At 41.7% G+C, this 26,454-nt stretch overlaps 1 protein-coding gene across 1 annotated transcript in view; it reads right to left on the minus strand.

The window, feature by feature from the left end:
• Positions 1 to 26,454, minus strand: part of CREBRF (CREB3 regulatory factor) — a 67,149-nt gene that overhangs the window by 24,169 nt on the left and 16,526 nt on the right. Inside the window, exon 2 of the mRNA XM_089687388.1 lies at positions 3,288 to 3,458. Coding sequence (XP_089543514.1) covers positions 3,288 to 3,395 — 108 coding nt within the window. The 5' untranslated portion in view covers positions 3,396 to 3,458. The remainder of the gene's footprint in view (positions 1 to 3,287; positions 3,459 to 26,454) is intronic.

Genomic DNA, 26,454 nt, shown 5'->3' on the forward strand with positions numbered 1-26,454 from the left:
TATATTGTATAAAAGGTTATATGAAATAAATTGCCCAGTTGTTAGTTATAAAACCAACATCATTCAGCACTCATGCACCTCCAGAAACAGGTCAGCAGTTCATACATCTAACCCAAAAACTTTCCATTAATGAGGACTTTCCTGCTGAATTGGTCATAATTTAAGCCAAAAACAGGCCAGTGGGCAACCCAATACCCCCGCCCCAATCCTGGTTGACAAAAGTCTATTTTTCAATTGACGTTTGTTGAACAAACCAGTCTGAAAATTTCTCAGCAAAAACAGCATTTGTAACCAATCAGATGTATGAACTATGCAGGTATTCAGCAGTTGCTGGAGTATTGGCTGCTAAATACAGTAGCCAGCAGCTGACATTCCTCTGCTACTATCTATGCTGCTTAATGTGGATGGGAAAAAAAAAAAAAAAAAGCAATGGAATTCTTTTATTCAATGTATTGCCAGCTTATGTGCAGCTCATTTAAATTGTTACCGTGACCATTTAAAAAGGTACTATATGGGTAGGAATTTTGTGTACCCAAAGTGGCCATTTTTGGTTTGGAGTTAATTTTTAGTGCAGATCACTTTTTACATTAAAACTTAATATGCAGAGTTATTTTAAAGCAAAACAAAGCATTCATAACCCCTAAAGTAAAAAAATAGTGGCTCTGAATAAACATTCTTTAGAAATTTCAAACAGCGACTTCCCTTCATGGAGACAACACCTCTATTGTGCAGTAGTAAATAACTTCCTCAATGTTATGACGTAAAAAAATTCAACCACAAATATAAAAGAATATCCAATAAAATTTGCTGTTTCAAGGTAGTGACACATCAAAGCAGAGTTTCTAATGCTTCAGTTCAGTTACAGTAGGCCAGGGTTTTAAAGTCCTCGGGAATTCAAAATCAGTCTCCAGTCTTCTTCATAGAAGAGGAGAGGCCCTGGAAAAAATGTCTGAAATATACTGCAGTGTAAAAAGAGTTTCACTGTGCACCATTAAATGACTCACACGCTGGAAAAATACACATGCTTATGCAGGCCATAAATGGGTCAAAAATCAGCCGAATTTTTCGGTATTTTGGCAGATTTTTTTGATCGGTAAAGTTGGAAAAAGGTCGGCCGATCTTTTTACCGATAAAAAAATCTGCGCATGAGCAGTGACCTGCAAGAGGAAGACAAAAAGAAGAAAGAAGAAGAAGATGAAGAAGAAGAAGGAGGAAGAAGTAGAAGGAAGAAGAAGAAGGAGGAAGAAGAAGAAGGAGAGGAGGAAGAAGAAGAAGGAGAGGAGGAAGAAGAAGAAGAAGAAGAAGGAGAGGAGGAAGAAGAAGAAGAAGAAGAAGGAGAGGAGGAAGAAGAAGAAGAAGGAGAGGAGGAAGAAGAAGAAGAAGAAGGAGAGGAGGAAGAAGAAGGAGAAGAAGAAGGAGAGGAGGAAGAAGAAGGAGAAGAAGAAGGAGAGGAGGAAGAAGAAGAAGAAGAAGAAGAAGAAGAAGGAGAGGAGGAAGAAGAAGAAGAAGAAGAAGAAGAAGGAGAGGAGGAAGAAGAAGAAGAAGGAGAGGAGGAGGAAGAAGAAGAAGAAGAAGGAGAGGAGGAAGAAGAAGAAGAAGAAGAAGGAGAGGAGGAAGAAGAAGAAGAAGGAGAGGAGGAAGAAGGAGAGGAGGAAGAAGAAGAAGAAGAAGAAGAAGAAGAAGAAGAAGAAGAAGAAGAAGAAGAAGAAGAAGGAGAAGAAGAAGGAGAAGAAGAAGGAGAGGAAGAAGAAGAAGAAGGAGAGGAAGAAGAAGAAGGAGAGGAAGAAGAAGAAGAAGAAGAAGGAGAGGAAGAAGAAGAAGGAGAGGAAGAAGAAGAAGGAGAAGGAGAGGAAGAGGAAGAAGAAGAAGAAAGAAGAAGAAGAAGAAAGAAGAAGAAGAGGATGAAGAAGAAGAAGAGGATGAAGAAGAAGAAGAAGAGGATGAAGAAGAAGAAGAGGATGAAGAAGAAGAAGAAGAGGATGAAGAAGAGGATGAAGAAGAAGAATAGGATGATGATGAAGAAGAATTTCAGTCTGGCAAAAAGTGTCCCTGCAGAGAGCTCTATTTCTTTGACAGTTCCTTGACATTTATAGCGGCTGCAACAATGTATCTGTTTCTGAATAAAAACATCTGTATCCGAAATGGATACAAATAGATACAATGTTGCAGCCGCTATAAATGTCAAAGAAATAGCGGAGCTCTCTGCAGGGACACTTTTTGCCGGCTGTAGACGGGATGAAAAATCGGCCATTTTTTTTTACCCTTGTGGTAACGTCGGCCAATTGAACGACTGATTTTTCATTTTTTTTAAAGAAAAATCAGCCAGTTTTCTCCACATCTATGGCCTGCATTAGGTCTTGTTCACAACATGGGGTTGATTTACTAAAACTGAAGAGTGCAAAATCTGGTGCACCTGTGCATAGTAGCCAATCAGCTTCTAACTTCAGAACTAAATAAATACCAGGTTTAGATTAGTGAAAGCACTTTCCTACATTATATAAAATACCTGGTGACCATGCCAGTCCACAGGAATCCCTTCCACAAGGTGACTGTCACTTGTGCAGCTGTGTTCTTGCTTATACTAAGATATAGGCACATGACTGGTATCAAACAAGGTGCCATGCATCATGAGGAAGTGCTGCCGGATATTTGGCAGATTGAAGACTTTTGCAGCCCCTATGATGACATTATTGCAGAAGAAAAGAATAGCATGCACTGTGCTGTGAGAGAGATGTTATGTGTCTCCTTTAGTTTATTACCCATTGGCCAGTGCAGTGACAAGGCCACTGGTGACACCACACAGAACTAGAGAAAGTCATCTATACATACGTTTAAAACTTAAAGTGGTTGTAAACCTCAGACATGAAAAATGAACAAAACATATTCCTCTATGGTGTGTACTTGTCTCAATCCGGGGAATTAAGTGGCATTGCTGTCAGCTGCCTCTTTCCTCAGCTATCAGCATTAATCACTTCTGACAAGTTTTATTGACACCAAGAGAAAAAGAAAAATGGTGAAAAGGAGAGACCTCCAGCAGATTGACAGCCTCAGCTCTGTTCCTGTGTTACACATAGTGTAACTTCAGCTCCTGCCCCCTGCTTTTCAGAATGGAGAGATCCTGTGTAAATTCTGCACTTTGAATGGATGTAGGGGAAAGATGGCTCCAGATAGATCTGTACAACTTATGTAGGATGATCAGTTTCATCTCTGTATATCATCTGCGGCCAGTCACTTCACCGGTGTTTACAACCACTTTAACTACACTTTAAAATGAAAGTGAAACTCACCTGAGGCATCTCAAAGCCCAGTTCTTCCAAACTCACTTCTAATTGTGTATTACCCAGGGGCCTTCTTTCTGACTTTTCCTTCTTATCAGCAGCAAAAAAATTATTCATACAAAGAAGAGTAATGGTTTTCCAAGTAGAAGATCAGGGAATCACAGGCACACAATTCAGAGCCTATTTCACATAAAAGAGATATAAAGACTGTTATAAGACAATTGTTACAGTGCATCTAAAAACACCAATATGCACAAAAAGCACCTTTGTACATTTTCTAACTGAAGCGAATATGTTTATTATTTGAAGTTAGGACCCCTAATACGCAAAATTAGAGGATCCCCTAAATACATTTTTATGGTCATTGACCATTCTTTAAGAAGGAGACCACAACGTGTCCGCACCCTCCTCCACCACTGCCAGCTTAAGCATGCTATGGTATGTGCACAGAACCCCCCCCCCCCCCTTTTTGTTGTTTTTTTTAAACTCTTATGTGTTTTAATGCAACCAACTTGTAGTACAAGTTAACCATATTAGATGGTCCAGGACCAAGGAGGATAACTTATGCAAGAGTGATAACTTATTTAAAAAACTGGCCCAAAGGAACAGCAAATAAAGCTCAAACACGACTTAGAACACACAATTATGCATGTAATTTAAGTGTCAAAAGATATACAAGCTACAGGGCTTGTGTCACTGGGCTTTTTGCAGACTGTACCGCAGCCAACACTGTTTACCACCCTCTGCCCGTTCTGTGTGATATTGGTCAACATCATATGGATGATGACCATCCTGACCTTTCTCATCTAGTAAGCCCACCTAAAAGACTATCAGCTTACAACAGAGAGGTAGATTAATGCAGGCCATAGATGGGTCGAAAATCGGCTGATTTTTCTTTTAAAAAAACGAACAATCGGTCGTTCAAGTGGCCGACGTTACCATCAATGGTAAAAAAAAAAAAAAAAAAAAAAAAAAAAAAAAAATCGGCCGATTTTCATCCCGTCTACAGCCGGCAAAGTGTATCTGCAGAGAGCTCCGCTATTTCTGACAGTTCTCTGACAGTTCTTTGACATTTACAGCGGTTGCAACATTGTATCTATTTGTTTCCATTTAGGATACAGATGTTTTTATTCGGAAACAAATAGATACAATGTTGCAACCGCTGTAAATGTCAAAGAACTGTCAGAAAACTGTCAGAAATAGCGGAGCTCTCTGCAGAGACACTTTTTGCTGGACTGGAATTCCTCTTATTTTCATCCTACTTCTTCTTCTTCATCCTCATCCTCTTCTTCTTCTTCCTCATCCTCTTCTTCTTCATCCTCATCCTCTTCTTCATCCTCATCCTCCTCTTCTTCATCCTCATCCTCCTCTTCATCCTCATCATTTTCTTCTTCATCTTCATCCTCATCCTCTTCTTCTCCTTCCTCTTCTTCTTCATCCTCATCCTCTTCTTCTTCATCCTCATCCTCTTCTTCTTCATCCTCATCCTCTTCTTCTTCATCCTCATCCTCTTCTTCTTCATCATCGTCATCCTCATCCTCTTCTTCTTTTTCTTCTTTTTGTCTTCCTCTTGCAGGTCACTGCTCATGCGCAGATTTTTTATCGGTAAAAAATCGGCCGATTTGCCCACTATTGCCGCGAAAATCGGCCACTTTTTTTCCAACTTTACCAAAAAAAAAAAACGGCCAAAATCCCGAAAAACGGCCGAACAAATAGCCCACTAACGATCCGAAAATCGGCCGATTTTATTTTCGGCCAATTTTCGACCCATCTATGGCCTGCATAACTAAAACTGGTTCACTCAGAATCTGGTGCAGCTGTGCATGGTAATCAATCAGCTTTTAACCTCAGCTTGTTCAATTAAGCTTTGGCAATAAAACCTGGAGGCTCTTTCTGTAAGGCTGGCCATACATTATACAATTATCTGCAGATTTTTGGTTTAGATTTACCAAAAACTGTATAATAGGAGGACAAACCTAAACAACACTTTCAGTTGTATCCAATTAGGCAGGCCCTTGCACTACATAGTTGAAGGTAAATCTAAAGGAAATTGGGCAGAAAATCTGCAGATAATTGTATAATGTATGGCCAGCCTTAGTCTGACTTCACCTTTCAGCTGGTATATGGTACCTTCAGCTTGATCAATTTTCCCACATGGCATTTTTACAAATAGACTTTGGATAAATTATTCAGCATCCTGGATAGTTTTTGGCATCAGTGCTATACTTCACTGCCACTTAAAATTTTATAAAACCAAGACTGAAGCGCCACACTTAATCCTCAAGATATAAATTTATCGGAGACCTTATCATGAAACCAACATGTTTCAAGTGTAATAAAACACCCTTTTAATCAGGGATTGACTAAGATAGTAAATACAGGACTGGATGTAAAGTACATGGTGGTTAAACCAGGCAGATTTTAACCACTTGCCCTCCTGAGGATTTACCCCCCGGCCTCTTTTTGCTACTCGGCGCTGCACTAGTTCAACTGATAATTGCGCGGTCATGCAATGCTGCACCCAAACGAAAATTACGCCCTTTTTTTCACACAAATATAGCTTTCTTTTGGTGGTATTTGATCACCTGTGCGCTTTTTATTTTTCACGCTATAAACAAAAAAAGACCAAAAATTTTGAAGAAAAATGATATTTTTTACTTTCAGCTATAAAAAAAAAATAGTAAACTCAAAGTTAGTTATAAATTTAGGCCAAAATGTATTCTGCTACATGTTTTTGGTAAAAAAAAAATCCCAATAAGTGTATATTGATTGCTTTGTGTAAAAGTTATAGCGTCTACAAACTATGGTATAGATACTGCAATTTACGCCATTTTTTGCTATACAGCGCTGCGCTAGTTTAACGGACAATTGCGCGGTCATGCAATACGGTACATAAATGAAATTTACATCCTTTTTTTCCCACAAATTGAGCTTTCTTTCGGTGGTATTTGATCGCCTGTGCAATTTTTATTTTTTGCGCTATAAAAAAAAAGCCTGACAATTTTGAGGAAAAAAAACAATATTTTTGACTTTTTGCTATAAAACATGTCCAGTAAAAAAAAATTTAAAAATCAAATTTAGTCATAAATTTCTGCCAAAATGCATTCTGCGACATGTCTTTGCTAAAAAAAAACCCAATACGTGTAAATTAATTGGTTTACGTGAAAGTTATAGCGTTTACAAATGACGGGAAAGATACTGGGATTTTTAATTTTTTTATACTAATAATGGCAGCGATCAGCGACTTATGGCGGCGATCAGGGACTTATAGCGGGACTGCGGCGGACATTCTGACACTGGGGGGGAACTGACTTGGGGTCACTGACATCCCCAGTGACACCAATACAGTGATCAGTGCAAAAAAAAAAAAAACACTGACACTGTACTAATGGCACTGGGGAGGAAGGGGTTAACTTTAATATTCAGTGAAAGGGTTAACTGTGTGAGGGGAGTGTTTTACTAGGGGGCGGGGGTGTGTACTGCAGGGGGGACACGCTGATCGGGAGAGATAAACTCTTCTCTCCCGATCAGCCTGTCAGGAGCTGTCAGGGAACTGACAGAAAGCAGAGCTACTGCAGCCCTGCTCTCTGTCAGTGATTGCCACTAATCGCCGGGACACAGCTGGTAACGATCGGCTTTGACCCGGCGACTGACATCCGCAGCCGTGATCGGCGGCACAGGTAGGGCGGTGGTGCGCCTCGCACGCGCCCCCTACCTGTTTTGAAAACACACGTTTTAAAACGTTGTTTTGCCCAACCGTGCTGTCCTGCCATTGTATTTCTACAGTGGCTGGGCAGCATGTGGTTAAGGGCTTGTTCACATCATACGCACAAAAAAAGTGATGGAAACTGTCATGCAGATTTCACTTGCAGAGCCATCAGTTTACATCAGTTTTCATGCACGCTGCAATTAGTTTTTCTATACCTTGCCGATTCCTGTGCAGAAAAAAATCTGCACGTGAGACTAGTGTTGTGGTATGAACAGGGCACATAGAGAACAATTCATTTTGTTGTGCCCTTGCAGACTGCATACAGAAAAACGGACATCTGTGCACCATAATGTGAACGAGCCCTTAGGGCACAGTCTGCAGCTACTCAAACCAGCTGCTGACAGACTATGCAATAATGTGTGCCCTGTTTAACCACCATGTATTTTACATCCTATCCAGTATTTATCTTACTTCAAGCCCTGATGAAGGGGATTTTTTCTGACCTCCAAAACACTTTCTTCTGGTGATAAAGTCTTTCTACGTAGACAAATGGCCCTTCAACGCTTCAGTCTTAAGCCGGCCATAGACGGTTCAAATCTCAGCTGGTTTAGAAGGAACCGGCAGAGATTCGAATCGTGTATGGGCAGGCTGAATGTACCAGAGTTGATCAAAGGACCAACATGGGTACAAGTCAGCCTGTCGGGTTTACATGCATTTACTGCCAGTGGCTATTATAGCTGCTAGCTGTAATCACTGTGTTCTCCAGGTGAGGACAGCTCCCCTGCTGGGAGAACACAATGACTCTTCAGGAGTGATTCCCTCATCAACACCGACTGTGTTGATGGGGGAACTGACAGATTTTCTTTCCTGCATTGCTCTATGGCTGGCTTTAGATTTACCTGATTACAAACCAAGGAATCAGTGGAAATGCCTTGGCATGGAGAAGCAGATTCCAGATACCTCATCCAATCACTACTAGAAATCCTTGTGTAACAATAATCCTAGGGTTCCAGTGCTATTCTTTCATTTCCCCATGATTTATTACTTTATGTTCTATATCATAAAATTCTGAGCCAGAAAACAGCAACAAGCATTCCTGTTCAACCACTTTCTGAACAAATAGCGACTGCCCTTGTTCAATAGTCATCTCTTGCCCATGCAAAAGGGTAGTGATGGGTATGGCCTCTTCTTCTTTGCACAATCTGCAATCCAAGAATTTTTTTTTTTTTTGCAAACAAAGTTTTTGCCAGCAGGATCAAAGCCGCACACAAAGTGCACCTTTGACGTCTTAGTTGGTAAGAGTCACAACTTTAGACGTGGAAAGATACTCAGTTCACCAAACCGGACAAGGACCCTATGTTTATGTTTGCTCAGTGCTGAAAGTTCACTCACGGTTATCTAGTAATTACCTACGTAGTTCAAGAAATATATGCAAGAGATTAAAGCAGACACATCTCTGGCCTCAGAATGAGTATATCAAAACAAATGAGTTTTCAAAGGAAGAAGCTGTTTTTTTTCTCTGCTGAAGAAAACCAATTAACTGAGCACTTCAGGGAAGCAAGTTCCATCCGTATGATCAGCCGGAGTGGAAGCTGGACATTACTGCTCAGCAGGGAGCAGAGGTAAAACAGTTTCAACACATACAGCACCAACATCTTTGTCTAGTAACATTTTTCTAAATTTTTTTGTACAGAAAAAAAGTGCCATCATTTTATTCAGCTAAACAGTAACAATGCCATTTTTAAACAGCGTTATACTTGGCACGTGACCAAGTATTTATATATCAGACCAACCAAGGCTTGCTGGTAGGTAATTGGTGCCAACAGCCATATGTATGCATGTGAGATAGGAACCATAGATTGTAAGCTCTTTGAGGGCAAGCACTGATGTCAATGTATAATATGTACAGTGAAGGAAATAAGCATTTTATCCCCTGCTGATTTTTAATGTTTGCCCACTCACAAAGAAATGATCAGTCTAAAAATCAAATGGTAGGTGTATTGTAACACAGACATTGTAACACTTGGACAGTGGGAGGCTGCGATTTCTGGGAGGATGTTATATGACACCCTCCCAAAACTGGACAACTGCGCTGTAGCTGTCATTCGTCTATAGCCCGGTTGTCAAGTGGTTAAGGTGTCCTTAATGTGTATGTAACCTTATTTTCTCCCTTTTGGTCTGTTCAATATACCACTGAAAAGCCTTTTGTTTTATCTGTTCCATAAGTGAAAAAAATACCTGTCGATCCTGCCCAAAATCCAGCACTGTACTATACACTCTACAGTATCATCTCAAGTACTGTGTAGCAGTGCAAGGCCCCGCCACAGTGAAAAAGTAGGAGAAGGTGACACAGAGTTTTTGCATATATGCAGAGTGCGGGGTTCCAGAATGCCAGTTCTGCAGTTTTCTTCTGCCTCTAAACGCTGAGCTTAAAATATGCCTCTAAACAACCTAATGTGCATGGACACACAGGATAACATTAGTTGCTTCTACAGGCAAAACACTAAAACTTGGAGCGGTATTTTTTTAGCCAGTGTGCATGGACCCTTAGGCCCCTGCACACTGAAGGACAGGCTGAGAAACTGACAGGCAGACCTCATCAGACCATCCATAGACCTCTATGGACTGGTGGGTGTCCATAAGTATCCACTGATACTCGCCGGCATCAGATATTATTATTATACAGTATTTATAAAGCGCCAATAGTTCGCTCAGTGCTGTACATTACAAAGGGGGACAGAACATGTGACAGAACAATACCAATACAATGCAAAACATGAGGGGATTGAGGGCCCTGCTCTTTGGAGCTTACAATCTAGGAGGGAGGGGATAGTGGTACAGGAGGAGATAGCTGTGGGGGATGGAATGGTAGGAAGAGTGGAGGAGGTCGGCAAGTTAGCAGGGGGTGGGTTAGGCTTCCCTGAAGAGATGGGTTTTCAGGGTGCGCCTAAAGGAGAGGAGAGTAGGTGATAATCTGATGGGTTGGGGCAGGGAGTTCCAGAGGATGGGTGACACCCTGGAGAAGTCCTGGAGGCGGGCATGGGAGGAGGAGACCAGGGAACTAGAGAGAAGGAGGTCTTGTGAGGAGCGGAGTGTGCGTGCTGGGCGGTACTTGGATATTAGGTCAGTGATGTAGTTCGGGGCAGTATGGTGGACAGCTTTGTACGTCAGTGTTAGGATTTTGAATTTGATCCGTTGCGCAATCGGAAACCAGTGGAGGGATTGGCAGTGGGGGGTGGCGGAAACGGAGTGGTTGGTAAGGTGGATGAGTCTGGCAGCCGTATTCAGGATGGACTGAAGCGGGGATAGCCAGCGGCGAGGCAGGCCAGTGAGGAGGGAGTTGCAGTAGTCGAGTCGTGATATGATGAGGGAGTGGATGAGCTGTTTAGTGGTTTCTGGGGTTAGGAACGTGCGCCTGTAGTCCAAAAACAAACGGTTGGGGATCCTCTGGGAGCATTGGGTGGTGGATTGGAACGAATGGCAGTCAGATAGAAACAAACAGGAGGTCCGTTTCCATCCAACCGCCCCACAGGAGACAGAGGGCAGTGTCTGTGTCTGCTCTACAGCAGCGGAGTGGACATAGACCTGTCATCCGCCTGCTCAGCAGGAATCAGTGGAGATCCCCTGATGGATTCGCCCATCTGAAAGGAGTCTTAATGGCTGGAAAGCTGCAATATACAGTGGATATAAAATGTCAGGTTTCTGTGATGTAAAAAAATGAGACAAAGATAAATCATTTGAGAACTTTTTCCACCTTTAATGTAACCTATAAACTATACAACTCAATTGAAAAACAAATTAAAATCTTTGGGGGGGGGTGCATAAGACTGCACATCCTCTTAAACTGGGGATGTAGCTGTGTTCAGAATTAAGCAATCACATTCAAAATCATGTTATATAGGAGTCAGTACACACCTATCATCATTTAAAGTATCTCCGATTAACCCCAAATAAAGTTCAGCTGTTCTAGTAGGTCTTTCCTGACTTTTTCTTAGTCGCATCCTACAGCAAAAGCCATGGTCCGCAGGGATCTTCCAAAGCATCAGAGGGATCTCACTGTTAAAAGGTATCAGTTAGGAGAAGGGTACAAAAGAAATTCCAAGGCATTAGATATACCATGGAATACAGTGAAGACAGTCATCAAGTGGAGAAAATATGGCGCAACAGTGAGATTACCAAGAACGGGTCATCCCTCCAAAATTGATGAACAGACAAGAAGAAAACTGGTCTGGGGGGCTGCCAAGAGGTCTACAGCAACAATAAAGGATTTGCAGGAATATCTGGCAAGTACTGGCTGTGTGGTACATGTGACAACAATCTCATGTATTCTTCGTATGTCTGGGCTATGGGATAGAGTTGCAAGACAGAAGCCTTTTCTTACGAAGAAAAACGTCCAAGCTCGGCTAAATTTTGCAAACACCTGAAGTCTTCCAAAACACCATAACCAGTTAAGCATGGTGGTGGCAGCATCATGCTTTGGGGCTGTTTTTCTTCAGCTGGAACAGGGGCCTTAGTCAAGGTAGAGGGAATTATGAACAGCTCCAAGTACCAGTCAATATTGGCACAAAACCTTCAGGCTTCTGTTAGAAAGCTGAACATGAAGAGGAACTTCATCTTTCAGCATGACAATGACCTAAAGTATACATCCAAATTAACAAAGGAATGGTGTCACCAGAAAAAGATTAATGTTTTGGAATGGCCCAGCCAGAGCCCAGACCTGAATCCGATCGAAAATCTGTCGGGTGATCTGAAGAGGGCTGTGCACAGGAGATGTGCGCACACTTATGCAACCATATTGTTTTAGTTTTTTATTTTTACTTCCCTCAACCTAAAAAAGATTTCAGTTTGTTGTACAGTTTATAGGTTACATTAAAGGTCTAAAAATTCTGAAATGATTTATCTGTCATTTTTTTACATCACAGAAACCTGACATTTTAACAGGGGTGTGTAGACTTTTTATATCCACTGTATAACAATTTGGTTCTAGGGTTTAAATATACTGTCAGAGGCTTTCAGTGAATGCACTCTACTGTTCCTCTCTTTCTGTATCAAAATCTATAGTCACTCTAGATAATTGCTTTTACACCACCAGCTGTTCAGCACTGACCCTGACCAAATGTCATAGTATATAATAAACCAGTAGACAAAGAATCTAGATTTCTGTACATATAGTACAATAATGTAAATACAGAACAGCAATGTAGTAAAATTGAAAGAGGCATCAAAAATACTTTCCCATTAATGCATACAGGTGCTCACATTGCTCCTGAGCCCATGTGCCGCCAACTCTGTTTGAAACATGCAAAATGCAAATTATATATTGCCTCTAGAATTCCTTAAACCTTACAATTAGCATACTTAACAAGAATTGCTTCTGAGAGTGTCAAGGGGATAAGCTATGCTATGCTCTTATTGCCACTACAAGAGATGTGAATAAAAGAGTTAATTTGTTAAAGCTGAACTCCAGCCAAAAACAACATAAATGAATAGCTCAATAAATTATAAAATGCCCAAAACCAACATTTTCTGCAATATTCACCCTCACCTTCAGTCCATAGATCCCCCCCCCCCTTCCACCCCAGTACTTTTCTGTGCTATTAGATGTCCTCAGTCTAATGGTCAGCATCATTCAACCCACTTTCTCTGAGACCAGGTCATTCTGGACATGTCCAACCTATAATTGGAAAATGAAAGGAGAAGCAGCACAGTGATGAGCTCATCTGTCACTCTGCTTTTCCTTGCTATCAGCTTGATTCTTATCAGTGCATGAACTGATTCGCTTCTTGTTTGGCTTCTTCCTTGCACACTCCAGGTACTTGCACTGCTTGTGTTGGAAAGAAAAAAAAAAAAAAGGATGTATTGATGGATTACAGAGCTGCATTAAAGCAGAATTAAACCAGAAAGGGAGTTTGTTCCACTTTAAAACTACAATACCCTCCTCTTCCACAAGCAGATTTGCAGGAATGTTTTTTTTTCGATTGTTTTTTCTTTTACTTTTTAACGTCATCTCATTCCAGTCCAGGGCAGAATGATGAGTACCTGGACCTGCAGCCTCCTGGGATACTCATCCCATCTCCCAGGAGGCTGCAGAATTGGCACACAAAGCAGCTGGGGAGGGCGAGTCTAGCACGTCATTGCAACTGGCTACCTATACTTGAAGAGACACCTAGGTGAAGAGGACCAAGAAGTGGTGTGAGACCCACTGAGTGGCATCTGAACAATGTATCTCAGGGTGACGGTACTAGATTCTCTGTGCAGACAAGTATGTGCTTTGAGGAGCACTACAGGTAAGCGGGGAAAAAAAGCTTGGGGAGAGCTGAGTATCCCTAAGTTCAGTCTTATACTTGCCTGGAGTTCAGCTTAAAAGTAAAGATTTCAGCCACTTTATGTTTATAAGCACTATCTTGCTTTTCAGTCTGGAGTTCTACTTTAAGGCCTCATGCACACTGCAGCTGTCAAATGCCCGCTTTGTCAAATGCCTGCTTTACAGGCATTTGACATTTTCCCCTAAATGCCCCTGTATGTTAGCCTACGTATCAATGCACACACAGGCATTTACAGTTCTGAGGCAGGGACGCTTAAGGGGCAGAAATCTGAACACCACAAATAGCAGAAATAAAGCCAGATGCATCTAAACATGTGTAAACACGTGTGAATGTCAGGTGCATTTAGCACTTGAACATTCATTTTAATGGCCGAATAAATTAAAATGGCAAGTGAAATGTACAGACGCCCAAATGCTTGAGCCTGAAAGCGTCTAAATGCCCCTAAATGTGTTCGAAAAACGCGGCTTTAGGCTGGTTTTTTATGTTGCTTTTCTCCTGTCAGGCAAAAGGCGTTTAGAAGAGCCTAGTGCTTATGAGGTCTAAAGGTCTAATCGGTGCTTCTGGGTCTCTGCAGTCACGCTAGACTTCAAATGACCTATATTTTCCAATGCCAGCTCTAACAGCGCACGCATAAAATGTCAGTATAAATGTTTTCTCTAAAACATACATGTAAACAAACAGCAAACAGATGGAGAAGACATAGCCCTTCTTTATTACAGAATGTAAAATGCTCCTCACAGAGCCTACATTCATCAATCTTCAATGGGCAATTTTGTGCATTACTAATTTGTCACTGCCAGTAAGACACAAAAAGTTGTAGAAAAAGAGCTGCAAACTCCAATTCCTACAGCAACTTGACTTTACAATGACAAATGTAAAGAAGACAGGCAGTCCAATTACAAGAAAGACATGGCTTTAAAGGAACGGATTTTATCTGCCTGAAAAGGGACTGCAGCTAAATGCAAACCTAGAGCTGGGCATTTCTACAAATGAACTGTGCCCACATTCTCTATTATGCTGGTACGATCAGAGCCGTGAAAGCTGGCACGGCATTTCTCATGTATTGTAGAGGGCCTCTGCTTCTCTGGATCATCCTACATTGTAGAATCATTAATGCACGCTCTATTACTAGAAGGATGGTTGAGTACACACAATAACACTGCAATCCATAACGTCACAGACATGAAGGGAAAAGCAAGATCTTCCACACAACTTGGCATTAGATAACAGCTTGGGTAAATTGAGGAAGTGGTTGTGTACGAAAATGCTTGCACAACGCTACTTCCTGTAGTGAAGCCCAAGGGAGTCTTATAGCCTGCTCTCTGTATATTCACAGTATGTGTTATAATCAAACTATTATGCAAGTTAAGGTTTTAACCTCTTGACCTCTGGAACGTTTTACCCTCTTCACGACCACAGCATTTTTTGCTAATTCAACTGGTAATCGCGCGGTCATTCAACACTGTAAGCAAATGATTTTTTTTTTCCCCCCACACAAATCGAGTTGTGGTATTTGATCACCACTGGATTTTTAATTTTTTGCTGTATAAATGAAAATCGACCAAAAAACTAATTTGTTCATAAACGTATGCCAAAATGTATTCTGTTACGTGTTTGGTTAAAAAAAAAAAAAAAGTGTAGATTAATTGGTTTTTGCGAAAGATGCAAAATTATGGTATATATACTGGAATTTACGCAGCTATAGACGCTATACTGTAATAGCAGTGATTAGCGACTTATGTGACTGTAATAGGGTGGCTGGCACTAACAGACACTATCTGGGAGAGTCACGAACGGATACAGACATTGCTAGTGACAAGAACACAGTACAGACACTGTATTAACACTGGCTAGAAAGAGGTTAACATCCAGGGGCAATCAAGGGGTTAAAGGTGTCCAACAATGTGTAATGTATGCTGCTTTTAATTTTCTATCTGGCTATTTTTTTCTCCCTGCTTTGCAGGGAAAAGAAACAGCCAGATCGCTGATCAGTGTACAGAGCCCTGTGTGTTTGTAAACACAAGGCTCTGTGTTGTGATTGGGCACAGACGTTCAGTAGGTCTCCGTTATAAATCAGTGGCCAGGACCTGCTGACAAAATGCAACTACAGCGTGGTCAGCAGCGGATGTGCGCCAGCAAACCTGGAAGCCACGATACGCGATCCGGCAGGGCTGTGCCACTTGCCCCTAGTAAAACTATTGTGGGCAGGCAGCAAGTAGTTAGCATGTGGATTCAGAGCATATACAGTATGAACATGGGGGGCATATTAGGTCCCCCTCCCCCAGACTTGACTGCAAGGAAAGTACATAGAAGTGCTCATCAGTTAAGTTGAATGACGTTAAGAACACTTAACTTTAAGGGCTCATTCACATCACAACATCATATAACGTATTATAGTATGGCTTACAGTCATTAATAATTGCATCCAAATACAGATATGGGGTGCACAGACATGTTGGCTCTGTGCCTTGCAGTGCATTGTGTTTTGAAAAATACAGCAAGATCGATTTTTAGGGCACTTAAATATGCATAATTTTTTCAGAAGCAATAGTTTTTGGGCTTTTAGGGCTTGTTGACATGAGAAGTGCCCGCTAAAGAGAAATTTGTGCTGGACTGCTCTTCAGAAGATATTGCCTCCTTACTTCGCTGATTTAACCCTGTAAAAATTCTGCACTACCAAGCCACAATTGTGTGCACTGCAGTTGTGATGAAGCCCCACAAACTTGCACTGGTCACTTGCAGCAACAGTAACGCCTGCCGAATGCGAGATGCTGTGCAAATTTTGCTGTGGCTGCAAGGCACAGCACTGCAGTCGCAGAATGTGTACAGTCCTGAGCAGCTCCATGTCCAGGCTTAGGCAGGCAGTTAAACCATAGCTCAACTGCCTGGTCTTACTGCCCTCTAGCCGTATGTGTGAATGAAGCCTTAGGGTCCGTGAACATGGACCATATTGCTTCTACAGGAGTTTGACGTTTTGCCTGTAGAAGCCGTTCAATGTTATCCTATGTGTCCATGCACATTAGGGTGTTTAGATGCATATTTAAGCTCAGAGTTTAGAGGCAAAAAACCCCTTGTGGTTTGTTTTTGAGAGGAGTTTTTTAGCAGAAAAAAAATGCTAAATACAAGCATTTTCAGACAAAAGAACTAGCATTTTTTCTAAGTCCAGTGTTCACTGACCCTTAATGCTAACCAAAAGCTAAAAAAACGCTGTGAATTTCCTACTTACTCCTTATGAAGGATTTATATAGCACCAACAGTTTATCAGCACTTTACTTAATAAAGGAGAATTATTTGTAAATCACTTACCCTTTTTAAATGGGTGATAGTTCAGTTACGACACAATTCAAGACAAGAGGGCTAGGAGAGCCCCACTCATGAAAAAAGTGACACAAAAAGGTAATAACTGAGTAGTAAGTTGAAAAATTCAATTGTTAATTAAAGATGGGATACACTTCCCTGAACAGATGGGTTTTCTGGGATCATCTAGGAGGTGGACAGAGTAGGAGACAGCTGGACATATTGAAGTAGAGAGTTGCAGATGATGGGAGAGGCTCTGGAGAAGTCATGGAGGTGAGCATGGGATGAGAAGGCAAGGGAGCTAGAGAGCAGGAAGTCGCAGGAGGAACAAAGAGGCCAGTTTTGGTTTTAATTTCAGAAAAGGTTAGTAATGTAGCATTGGGGTAGAGTTGCTTATGTGTGGTGGTATTTTAAATTGTATTTGTTGGGTGAGTGAAAGCCAGGTGAGACAGATACTGAGAGCTTGGGAAGGTGGAGGAGTCTGGCAGCGGCATTCATGATAGACAAATTGTGTTCACAAACTCATAACATATGCGATTCAGAAGCGGTTCCCAAAGAAGTCAATGAGCCTGTAATCTGCACCTGAACCAGACCGCACTGCTCAGAAATTGGACAGGACTCTTTCAATCTGCACTGCCAGTACACTGGACGTATGTGAACAGGCATCAATATTATTTGCACGTCATGTGGATTGGATGCGGTTCTAACCACATCCAATCCGCATGTATGTGAACCAGCTCTTACAGAGCTGGAAGAAGCTAGATTTGGACATATCACAAAATAGTATGAGCTCAGTTTTAGAAAGCTATAGTTTTAGGGAGTGGTATGACAGCTATACAGATAAGTCAGTTAGTAAATCAGTGATGTGCCAGGAGACTGAGGGGCTTAGGTGAAGAGTACAGATAGATTTGGATGTCAACAGCATAGATATAGTATTGGAAGCCAAAGGAGGTTATTGACTGACCAAGGGAGGAGGTGTAGATAGAGAATTAGTATTAGTTTTGGAGGCCAGGGGAGTGGGATTTTTTTTTTTGAGGAGGAGTGCGTACTCAATTATATCAAAAGGCAGCAGACAGGTCTAATAGTATGAGTAGGGAATAGCAGGCAATGGTTTTAGGAGTTAATAAATTGTTGGTGAGTTTTAGTAGGGCAGAGTTTGTGAAGTGCTGCGGGTGAAAGTTAGACTATAAAAGAGATCTTTCACCCAGGAGTTCAATTCTAAAGCAGCCTTAAAGCACAATAACACTTATAGCGTTAATGAGCATTTTGGACATGCTGTACAGGCATCCATGTTACATCAGGCAAAACTCCTCAAAACATCCTGTGAGATGTCTTATTTTTAATTTTTTTACAAGGCTAAAATGGCAAATGAGCACTTTTGATACTTTGCAACCGCACTTTAAATGCGCTGTATAGGGCATTTACACTGCATTTATGGCATGCTTGTAGATTGTTGCAATAGATGGACGCAACTGCAGTATCAATGCCTGCCAAACGCTGCAGGCAGCACTATTTTTGCCTTGCCGTAAAGCAAGGCGACACCAACACGGCACCGTGAACACCACCATCCACTCCCTATTTTTTGTTTCTATAGTTTTTATTGAAAAGGTTTTTTAAAAGAAACATAAAGGCAAATGCAAGAACATTAGTTCAGCAATACAATCTCTGATGTAGTGGTGATAAATACAAAGAGTTGGATCTGCAAACAGATAGTTAATAGGATCCATCTACAGGGTATAACAGAGTTAACTGCAATGACATGATAAAACATGTTACTGTCTCCATACCTCAGAAGTAAAAGAATAACCAAGTCCAACACCTATCAGCAAGATATAACCGTATTAGTCCCACCGCCCTGGAATGGGGCAAAAGGTCATCTGCTCCGTATTTTAACAATTTTGAGTGGCATTGATAGGCATACAGGATGTGTTAAACACATGACCCAACCACATATTTTCAATGACAGTGCGAAAGAGCCCTAAGGGCTAGTATACACTTGTTTCACATGAATGCTGATCAAAGCAGCTATGATTAAATAATCTGGTTAACTTGCAGTCCTGTACACAATAGGTTTGCACTGCTTTGCTTTAGAATGTGTAACTCATGTCATTTTCTTGGTGCTTCAAAGAATCTCCAAAGCCTCCATAGAAGTCTATAAGCGCTTATTCAGACTTAGCTTTGCTTTCGAGGTATGAAACCAACAAGTGAAATGACATCAGCCATCACTTTCAGTTCATGTGTATACAGGTGAAACTCGAAAAATTAGAATATTGTGCAAAAGTTCATTTATTTCAGTAATGCAACTTAAAAGGTGAAACTAATATATGAGATAGACTCATTACATGCAAAGCAAGATAGTTCAAGCCGTGATTTGTCATAATTGTGATGATTATGGCTTACAGCTCATGAAAACCCCAAATCCACAATCTCAGAAAATTAGAATATTGTGAAAAGGTGCAATATTCTAGGCTCAAAGTGTCCCACTCTAATCAGCTAATTAAGCCATAACACCTGCAAAGGGTTCCTGAGCCTTTAAATGGTCTCTCAGTGTGGTTCAGTAGGAATCACAATCATGGGAAAGACTGCTGACCTGACAGTTGTGCAGAAAACCATCATTGACACCCTCCATAAGGAGGGAAAGCACAAAAGGTAATTGCAAAAGAAGTTGGATGTTCCCAAAGTGCTGTATCAAAGCACATTAATAGAAAGTTATGTGGAAGGGAAAAGTGTAGAAGAAAAAGGTGCACAAGCAGCAAGGATGACCGCAGCCTGGAGAGGATTGTCAGGAAAAGGCCATTCAAAAGTGTTGGGGACTTTTGCAAGGAGTGGATTGAGGCTGGAGTCAGTGCATCAAGAGCAACCACACACAGACGGATCCTGGACATGGGCTTCAAATGTCGTATTCCTCTTGTCAAGCCGCTCCTGAACAACAAACGTCAGAAGCGTCTTACCTGGGCTAAATAAAAAACAGACCTGGTCTGTTGCTCAGTGGTCCAAAGTCCTCTTTTCTGATGAGAGCAACTTTTGCATCTCATTTGGAAACCAAGGACCCAGAGTATGGAGGAAGAATGGAGAGGCACACACTGCAAGATGCTTGAAGTCCAGTGTGAAGTTTCCACAGTCTGTGTTGATTTGGGGAGCCATGTCATCTGCTGGTGTTGGTCCACTGTGCTTCATTAAGTCCAGGGTCAACGCAGCCATCTACCAGGAGATTTTGGAGCACTTCATGCTTCCGTCCGCAGACGAGCTTTATGGGGATGCTGACTTCATTTTCCACATTGCCAAAAGCACCAAAACCTGGTTCAATGACCGTGGGATTACTGTGCTTGATTTGCCAGAAAACTTGCCTGACCTGAACCCCATAGAGAATCTATGGGGCATTGCCAAGAGAAAGATGAGGGACATGAGACCGAACAAAGCAGAAGAGCTGAAAGCTGCTATTGAAGCATCCTGGTCTTCCATAACACCTCAGCAGTGCCACAGGCTGATAGCTTCCATGCCACGCCGCGTTGAGGCAGTCATTGCTGCAAAAGAGGCCCAAACCAAGTACTGAGTACATATGCATGCTTCTACTTTTCAGAGGTCCAATATTGTTCCATGTATAATCCTTGTTTTATTGATTGCATGTAATATTCTAATTTTCTGACATTGTGCATTTGGGGTTTTCATGAGCTGCAAGCCATAATCATCACAATTATGACAAATCACGGCTTGAACTATCTTGCTTTGCATGTAATGAGTCTCATATATTAGCGTCACCTTTTAAGTTGCATTACTGAAATAAATGAACTTTTGCACGATATTATAATTTTTCGAGTTTCACCTGTTTATACCAAGAGTGTCTGCTGCAGATGTCACATTTAGTGTGCAGCATGGAGCAGCAGGAAGCCGAGTGGGGACCAGACCAGAGTGGAGCAACTAGCAGATGGCACACGTGGTATGCAACATGGAAATGCTATAAACAAAAGGTGACCAGGTAGAGGGGACTGAGCAGCGAAACATCGCCAGAGCTGGAGCACTGGAGCATAGGAAACTAGCAGATGTCATGTGTGGCACACGGTATGGGAGCAATATAGACGGAGGTGAGCAGCGACAAGAGAAAAAGGAAGGATCATCAGACCAAAGTATCAGCAGAGCAGAGAGTTACTCCTGAGTGGAGGATCAACAGACCTGGGGGTACTACTGAGGGGGGAGAATCAGCAGATCTGGGGGTACTTCTGAGCAGGGGATTTGCTGAACAGGGATACTAATGAGCTGTGGGTACTACTGGGCCTGGGTTCTACTGGGCCCCTTTAAAACAAATTAGAAAACCCAACACACACAGGGCATTTGTCAAGCTTCATTAACGCATCACAAAATCATCAAAAACACATTAAAATGCATTTTAAACTGGCAGGTACTTTGATGTGTTATACTAATCAAAGCCAAGCGTAAACTAGCCCTAAGAGAATTAGAAGATTGTCAGTGAGGTAGACAGCTCACAATAGTCTACAAATACACTGAAAAGCACTGTTCTGGAAAGTAGACTCATATTACCAAAGCTGTACTTGGAGATACAGTATGTGTAGGCTCACACTACTGACTATTCTTCTACTAGAGCATGACTCTTATGCTGATCCTCTAGCTTCAGTACTGACATACTACCCAAGATTCAGCATGCAGATCTGGAGGTTGGCTTTCTAATCTTTGTGCTTTGAGGGTGTTGCTCACTGGGGTTGATTCTGTGCCTTGCAGTGAGTAGAGGAAGATTACAAATATTTACTTTGTAATGTCTATGGTCACTTGGCGAAGCGAATGAGAAGAAATAAGGTGGACACGTGTTCACTTTACACTGTAAACCCAATCATGTGTAAATATAGTATAGGACTGGTTAATTGAAATAAAAACAGCTTCACCATTTTTCTACCTCAGAAAACATTCTCTTTTCAAAATCCTTTTAGTAAATCAATCTTTGGAAGTATGGAATCTAGAGACAGTCAGGCAACTAGTATTCATAAGACAGCAACATCAGACTCTTTTTTTTTTTCCCTCAGTACAAGCGCCAAAAACCCATGAATGGTACAAACACAAACTAAGGCCCCTTTCAGACAGGAGCGGACTTGCCACCAGATCTGTTTACATATGGATGACAGGTCTGTATCCGCTCCGTTAATGCAGAGCGGACACAGACACAGCCAGCTTTCTCCTATGGGGCAGACAGATGGAAATGGACTGCCTGTCTGTTTCAACCAAACTGTCATGTGATCTGCAGGATGGATGGGGAACGGATCTCCATCTGTCTGATTTTGGTGTACAGGATCAGATTGGATGCCGTCAGGTGTCAGCAGACACTTGTCCGCTGACACCCGCTGGTCCACAGAGGCCTATGGATGGTCTGATTGGGTCCGCCTGAAAAACTGACAGGCAGACTCGATCAGACCGTCAGTGTGAAAGAGGTCTAAATACGAGCTGGCATTTAATGGAATGCCTCAGAAGATAAGAGATAGAATCGTATGGCAACTAGCAAATCATTCAACACCTTTACTACAAATACTAAACTTTCCATCTGCCATTCAAGGAGAGATTAGACTCCATAGTCACATATCAGGAATGCATCAAAGACTTATTCCTGCTGGCTTTTTAAATAAAGAAGTATGCCATTTCGCATCTTGGTTTGTTTGTTCCTGTAGATCAGGCATCATCAAATGGTGGACCATGGTCCAGACTTGAACAGTTCCTTTCAGACCGCCATTGGTTGCGCCACTCAACAATCTGGGTGTCTGTTGACCCTGTAGATCCCCTCACCCCCCTGATGTTGCCATTGTCATCCTAGCAGCAGGGCTGAAGGAAGAAAGAGCAACAGGTCTTGATGGAGGGCAGGAGCTGTTCATATTTTCATATGAACAAGCAGGTGATTGGTTGCTATGACCTGGGGAAATCAAATCAGATAATCGCTTGCTTGTTAACATCAAACATTGGGGAGCTCCCACCCTCCATCCAGACTTGCTGCACCTCTTGCTCTCTGCCCTGCTGTGTTATGTAGTACTGTGAAGGGAGGGCTGTGATGGGAAGGGGGCTATGGACACTGAAATGAATGATGAATGGGGGGGGATAGGATGTGAAGGGGGGACAGATGAACATTTTAATGACCACGCCTCCGTAAAACTTTAATTCAATACACCTGCAGTAGATGGTAACATGTTTACTACAAAGTTCATGTCTAAGAAGTCAAAACATTTAATAGTCTTTTGATCATTCACTAAGCAAAATGTACCTCTAAAGTACATACCATTACCGCATAATCAGAAAATGAGGGGGAAAAAAGAGCATTATGTGTCCAAGCATTTATAATTACCAGGCACATTCACATCATCACGTGTGCTGTAACAAAGCTGGTCTGAACAAGTTAAAAAAAAAACTGCTTTCATACTGAAATGGGAGCTTCCCTGCTTTGCTCTTGAAAGGAACATACTGCTGAAGTAATGTAGGGGTGGAGTATATAAAGAAGGCGCTTACGTATCAAAGTGTTGGAAATTATTATTATTATTATTAGGTATGAGTAGACCTTTCATACATAAGCCTGATAACATGTAAGGGTATTTTAGCATTTGCATTTTTGCTGTTTTGCCACAGAAATCAGTGTTATAGTCAGTTTTTTTTATTTCTACCTGTTATATGTTGGAGTTTAGCAAGTTAAAATATAATTGAACCCACATCATTAAAACTATCAATAAATGCTGTTAAGACATGCTGTTCATACTCGCTCAGTCACTATAGGATTCAGTTTCTGTAAAAAAAAAAAAAAAAAGACTTGGTTGATCAAACTGTTCTCTGTCTCCCCCTCCTGTTCCAAGTCCCAACTGCAGTTGGGGATTTTGCAGAACAGAGTTGGCAGCTAGTGCACATGCTCATTCTTCATTATTTACATCCTTAGAATTTCCTCCCTATCACGTATGAGCAGCCTGTGTGACAATGGAGTCATACATGTGGGCGTATACACAGTGGTAAAAAAAATAGCCCATTCCCTTGCCTCTCCTCCATGCCCACTCACCAGCTAAACAAAATAGGGGTGGGATATTACATCTTGATTGATGGAGGCTTCACTTCCCTGCTATTCTAACACACAGGCTGAAGGGGTGAGACAAAGCACAAGACATAAAAACCACACATACCATGTTATTGCCAAAAATATAAAAGATTTGATTTCAAATATATATTTGCATGACAATTTAAAACATTTTACTATTATTTATTTTTACTTTGTATCCCAAAGGCTGTTTTTCTTTCCTTTTTTTTTTTTAACATATAACCAGCAGAAGAGGACTAGAAGCTCCTCCTGTTTATGTTTCCCTGCAGACAGGCTGGGAAAGAGCTGGGTCATGTGACCATTGTATATCAATTTAGAACAAATATACTAGATTTTTTTTATAAAAATACCTACAGTGCCATCATCCATATACAGAAAGAGAAGGGATAATGTGCTTAGTATTGCTTTAAGCATTACTAGCATTTTGTGCTTCTCATCTTTTACTCTGCTGAGTCATCCTGACCTGTAGTGTTTGAAGCAAGCAAAGATTTAGCATATCTGCCGGCTTCTTCCCATTACACATACTTGACATTCTGAACATTTCTATATAAACTGTAGAAAAAAATGTTTCTTCTTCTATTACAAACCCAAAGCATATAGACAACATATTACAGAATTATTGTTAATTAGATAAAAACACAAGCCCTGTCAAAAGTATTACACTAAAGGGGTTCAGTTTTGAGTATCAGGGCAGGAAGAATCACTCAAAAGCACCCTTAAAGCGATAGTAACTGTCTTTTTTTTTTTTCAAAAGGCGCCCCTGCAGGTTTACGTCATAATGCTGCATACTAGTGTGCTATGAGCGTTTACACAGAGCCCTCCTGCACTACACTATCACTGCTCCCGGCGCTTCTATCTTCGCATAGTCTTCCTTCCGGGATCGTGCTATCCAGGGATTGAATGGTTAAGCCATGATAATGTCACTGTCACGCCACAGCCCTGTCTGCATTCACAACACACTCAGTGTGCTGTGAGCGAATTGCACAAGTGACATCATCAGGCAAAGGCGATGCGAACATCTCCTAAATGGAGTAAGTTTACTAGATATTCACAGTACCCAGAGGTAAAACTTATTATAAGCTTACCTGTAGGTACAAGTTTAAAATTACTATTTCACTGTGAGCTTTCACCTGCAGACACTACAAATGGTCAATACCAGTGGATGACTGCTGATTTGAGTCTATTCATACTTGAAATATAGCAATCCATTTCCTGAAATAATTTCAATAAAACATGTAGCAGTTTATTCTAAATATAAAGTAACTTTTTTAAATGAGTCTATTGGTGTCTAGATTATTGCTGCAATAAATGAGCTCATGAGGATCATGTTTTCAAGCCCGCAGCCTAGTCAGCCTACTAGTGAGCAATTTCCCACCAAGTCACATGACACAGTAATTCCTTTACTGACTCTACCTTCAGAAACTTTTCAACTCACCTCTACTTAAAGCGGAGCTCCATCCAAAAGGGGAAGTTCCGCTTTAAGCCTTTGTTCCCCGCTCCCCATTAAGGATTGGCACCTTTGGAGAGCGGGGGGGGGGGGGGGAGCAGATACCCGAATTTGACTGGTACCCGCTCCCACTTCGATCACCTAGGCTGATTGGAAACAGAAGTTGTCCTCCCTCCCCATAGTCTTCTGGGACATGTGACAGGTCCCAGAAGACTACGGCGCCATTCACAAAGCGCAGCACTTCTCGCACATGAGCAGTGGGCACCCGGCTGTGAAGCCACAAGTTGTCACATACTGGTGCCCACATTGAAGAAGGGAGAGAAGACGGCCGCTGAAACCAGCGGTGGTGAGGACACTGCTGGACCGAAGGACAGGTAAGTAGCTGTATTTTAAAAGTCAGCCGCTACAGTTTTTGTAGCGGCTGACTTTTTTTTTTTTCCAGGTGGTGCTTTAAGAAGGCAGGCTCTGTGAATTCTGTGACACTGCAGTGCCTACTCACAGGACATAGCATATATATGTCACAGAATTCAAGGAGGTAAATGCGTGGAAAACGTTACAAAGTAAAGTTATAAACTTCAAGGTTATTCAGATTAAAAAGTGTGATTAAACCAAAAAAAGCTGGCATGCAGTATATGGAATGCACTGCTCAGAGTACAGTTATGGTACTGCTGTTCGCCGTGATGATGCAACTCCCATGCACATTCATGGAAGTGATATCATCTCGGCCTGGCTAATCAAGCTGTCGAAGAGTTTGAACCCGGAAGGAAGACCAGAAGAAGATAGTATTGCAGTGCTGGAAAATGTGAAAAAGCTTGTGGCACTGCTTCAAGCTAGGAAGCAGAAAGATAACCTCGCAGGTACTGAAAGAGGGAGCAGTGTCTGAGCAGTACCAGTTACTTCTATGCAACAGAGGAATGGATGCCGCTCAGACCAGCCCAAGGAGTCCGTATGTAGAATAGCCTCAGCCGTGGCTCCGGCCACCTCCTCTCAGAGGGCATGGCCAGAATGGTGGCTAAGGCCATTCTATATACCGGACTCCTGGGGCTGGTCTGAGCGGCGTCCATTCCTTTATTGCACTGCTGGAGAAGATTTCTTGCCAGATAAGAATGCCATAATGTTCTAATATGCTGTGCCTACTAGCTCATTCCAGCTAATTGCTCCTGAGGCCAAATAGAAAAAAACATTTTGGCGGTTTAATTATGGTATTAATAACAGGACTAGGCTATAAATAATGGAAATACAACATATAATGTGGAAATGAATATGATTTTACATTTTCTCCATAGATACACTTTAAATGTCCAGGTTGTGACTCATGTGCCTCTATGCAG

This window comes from Staurois parvus, unplaced genomic scaffold, assembly GCF_062004578.1.
Source record: "Staurois parvus isolate SC_StPar_1 unplaced genomic scaffold, SC_StPar_1.0 ptg000424l, whole genome shotgun sequence".
NCBI lineage: Eukaryota > Metazoa > Chordata > Amphibia > Anura > Ranidae > Staurois > Staurois parvus.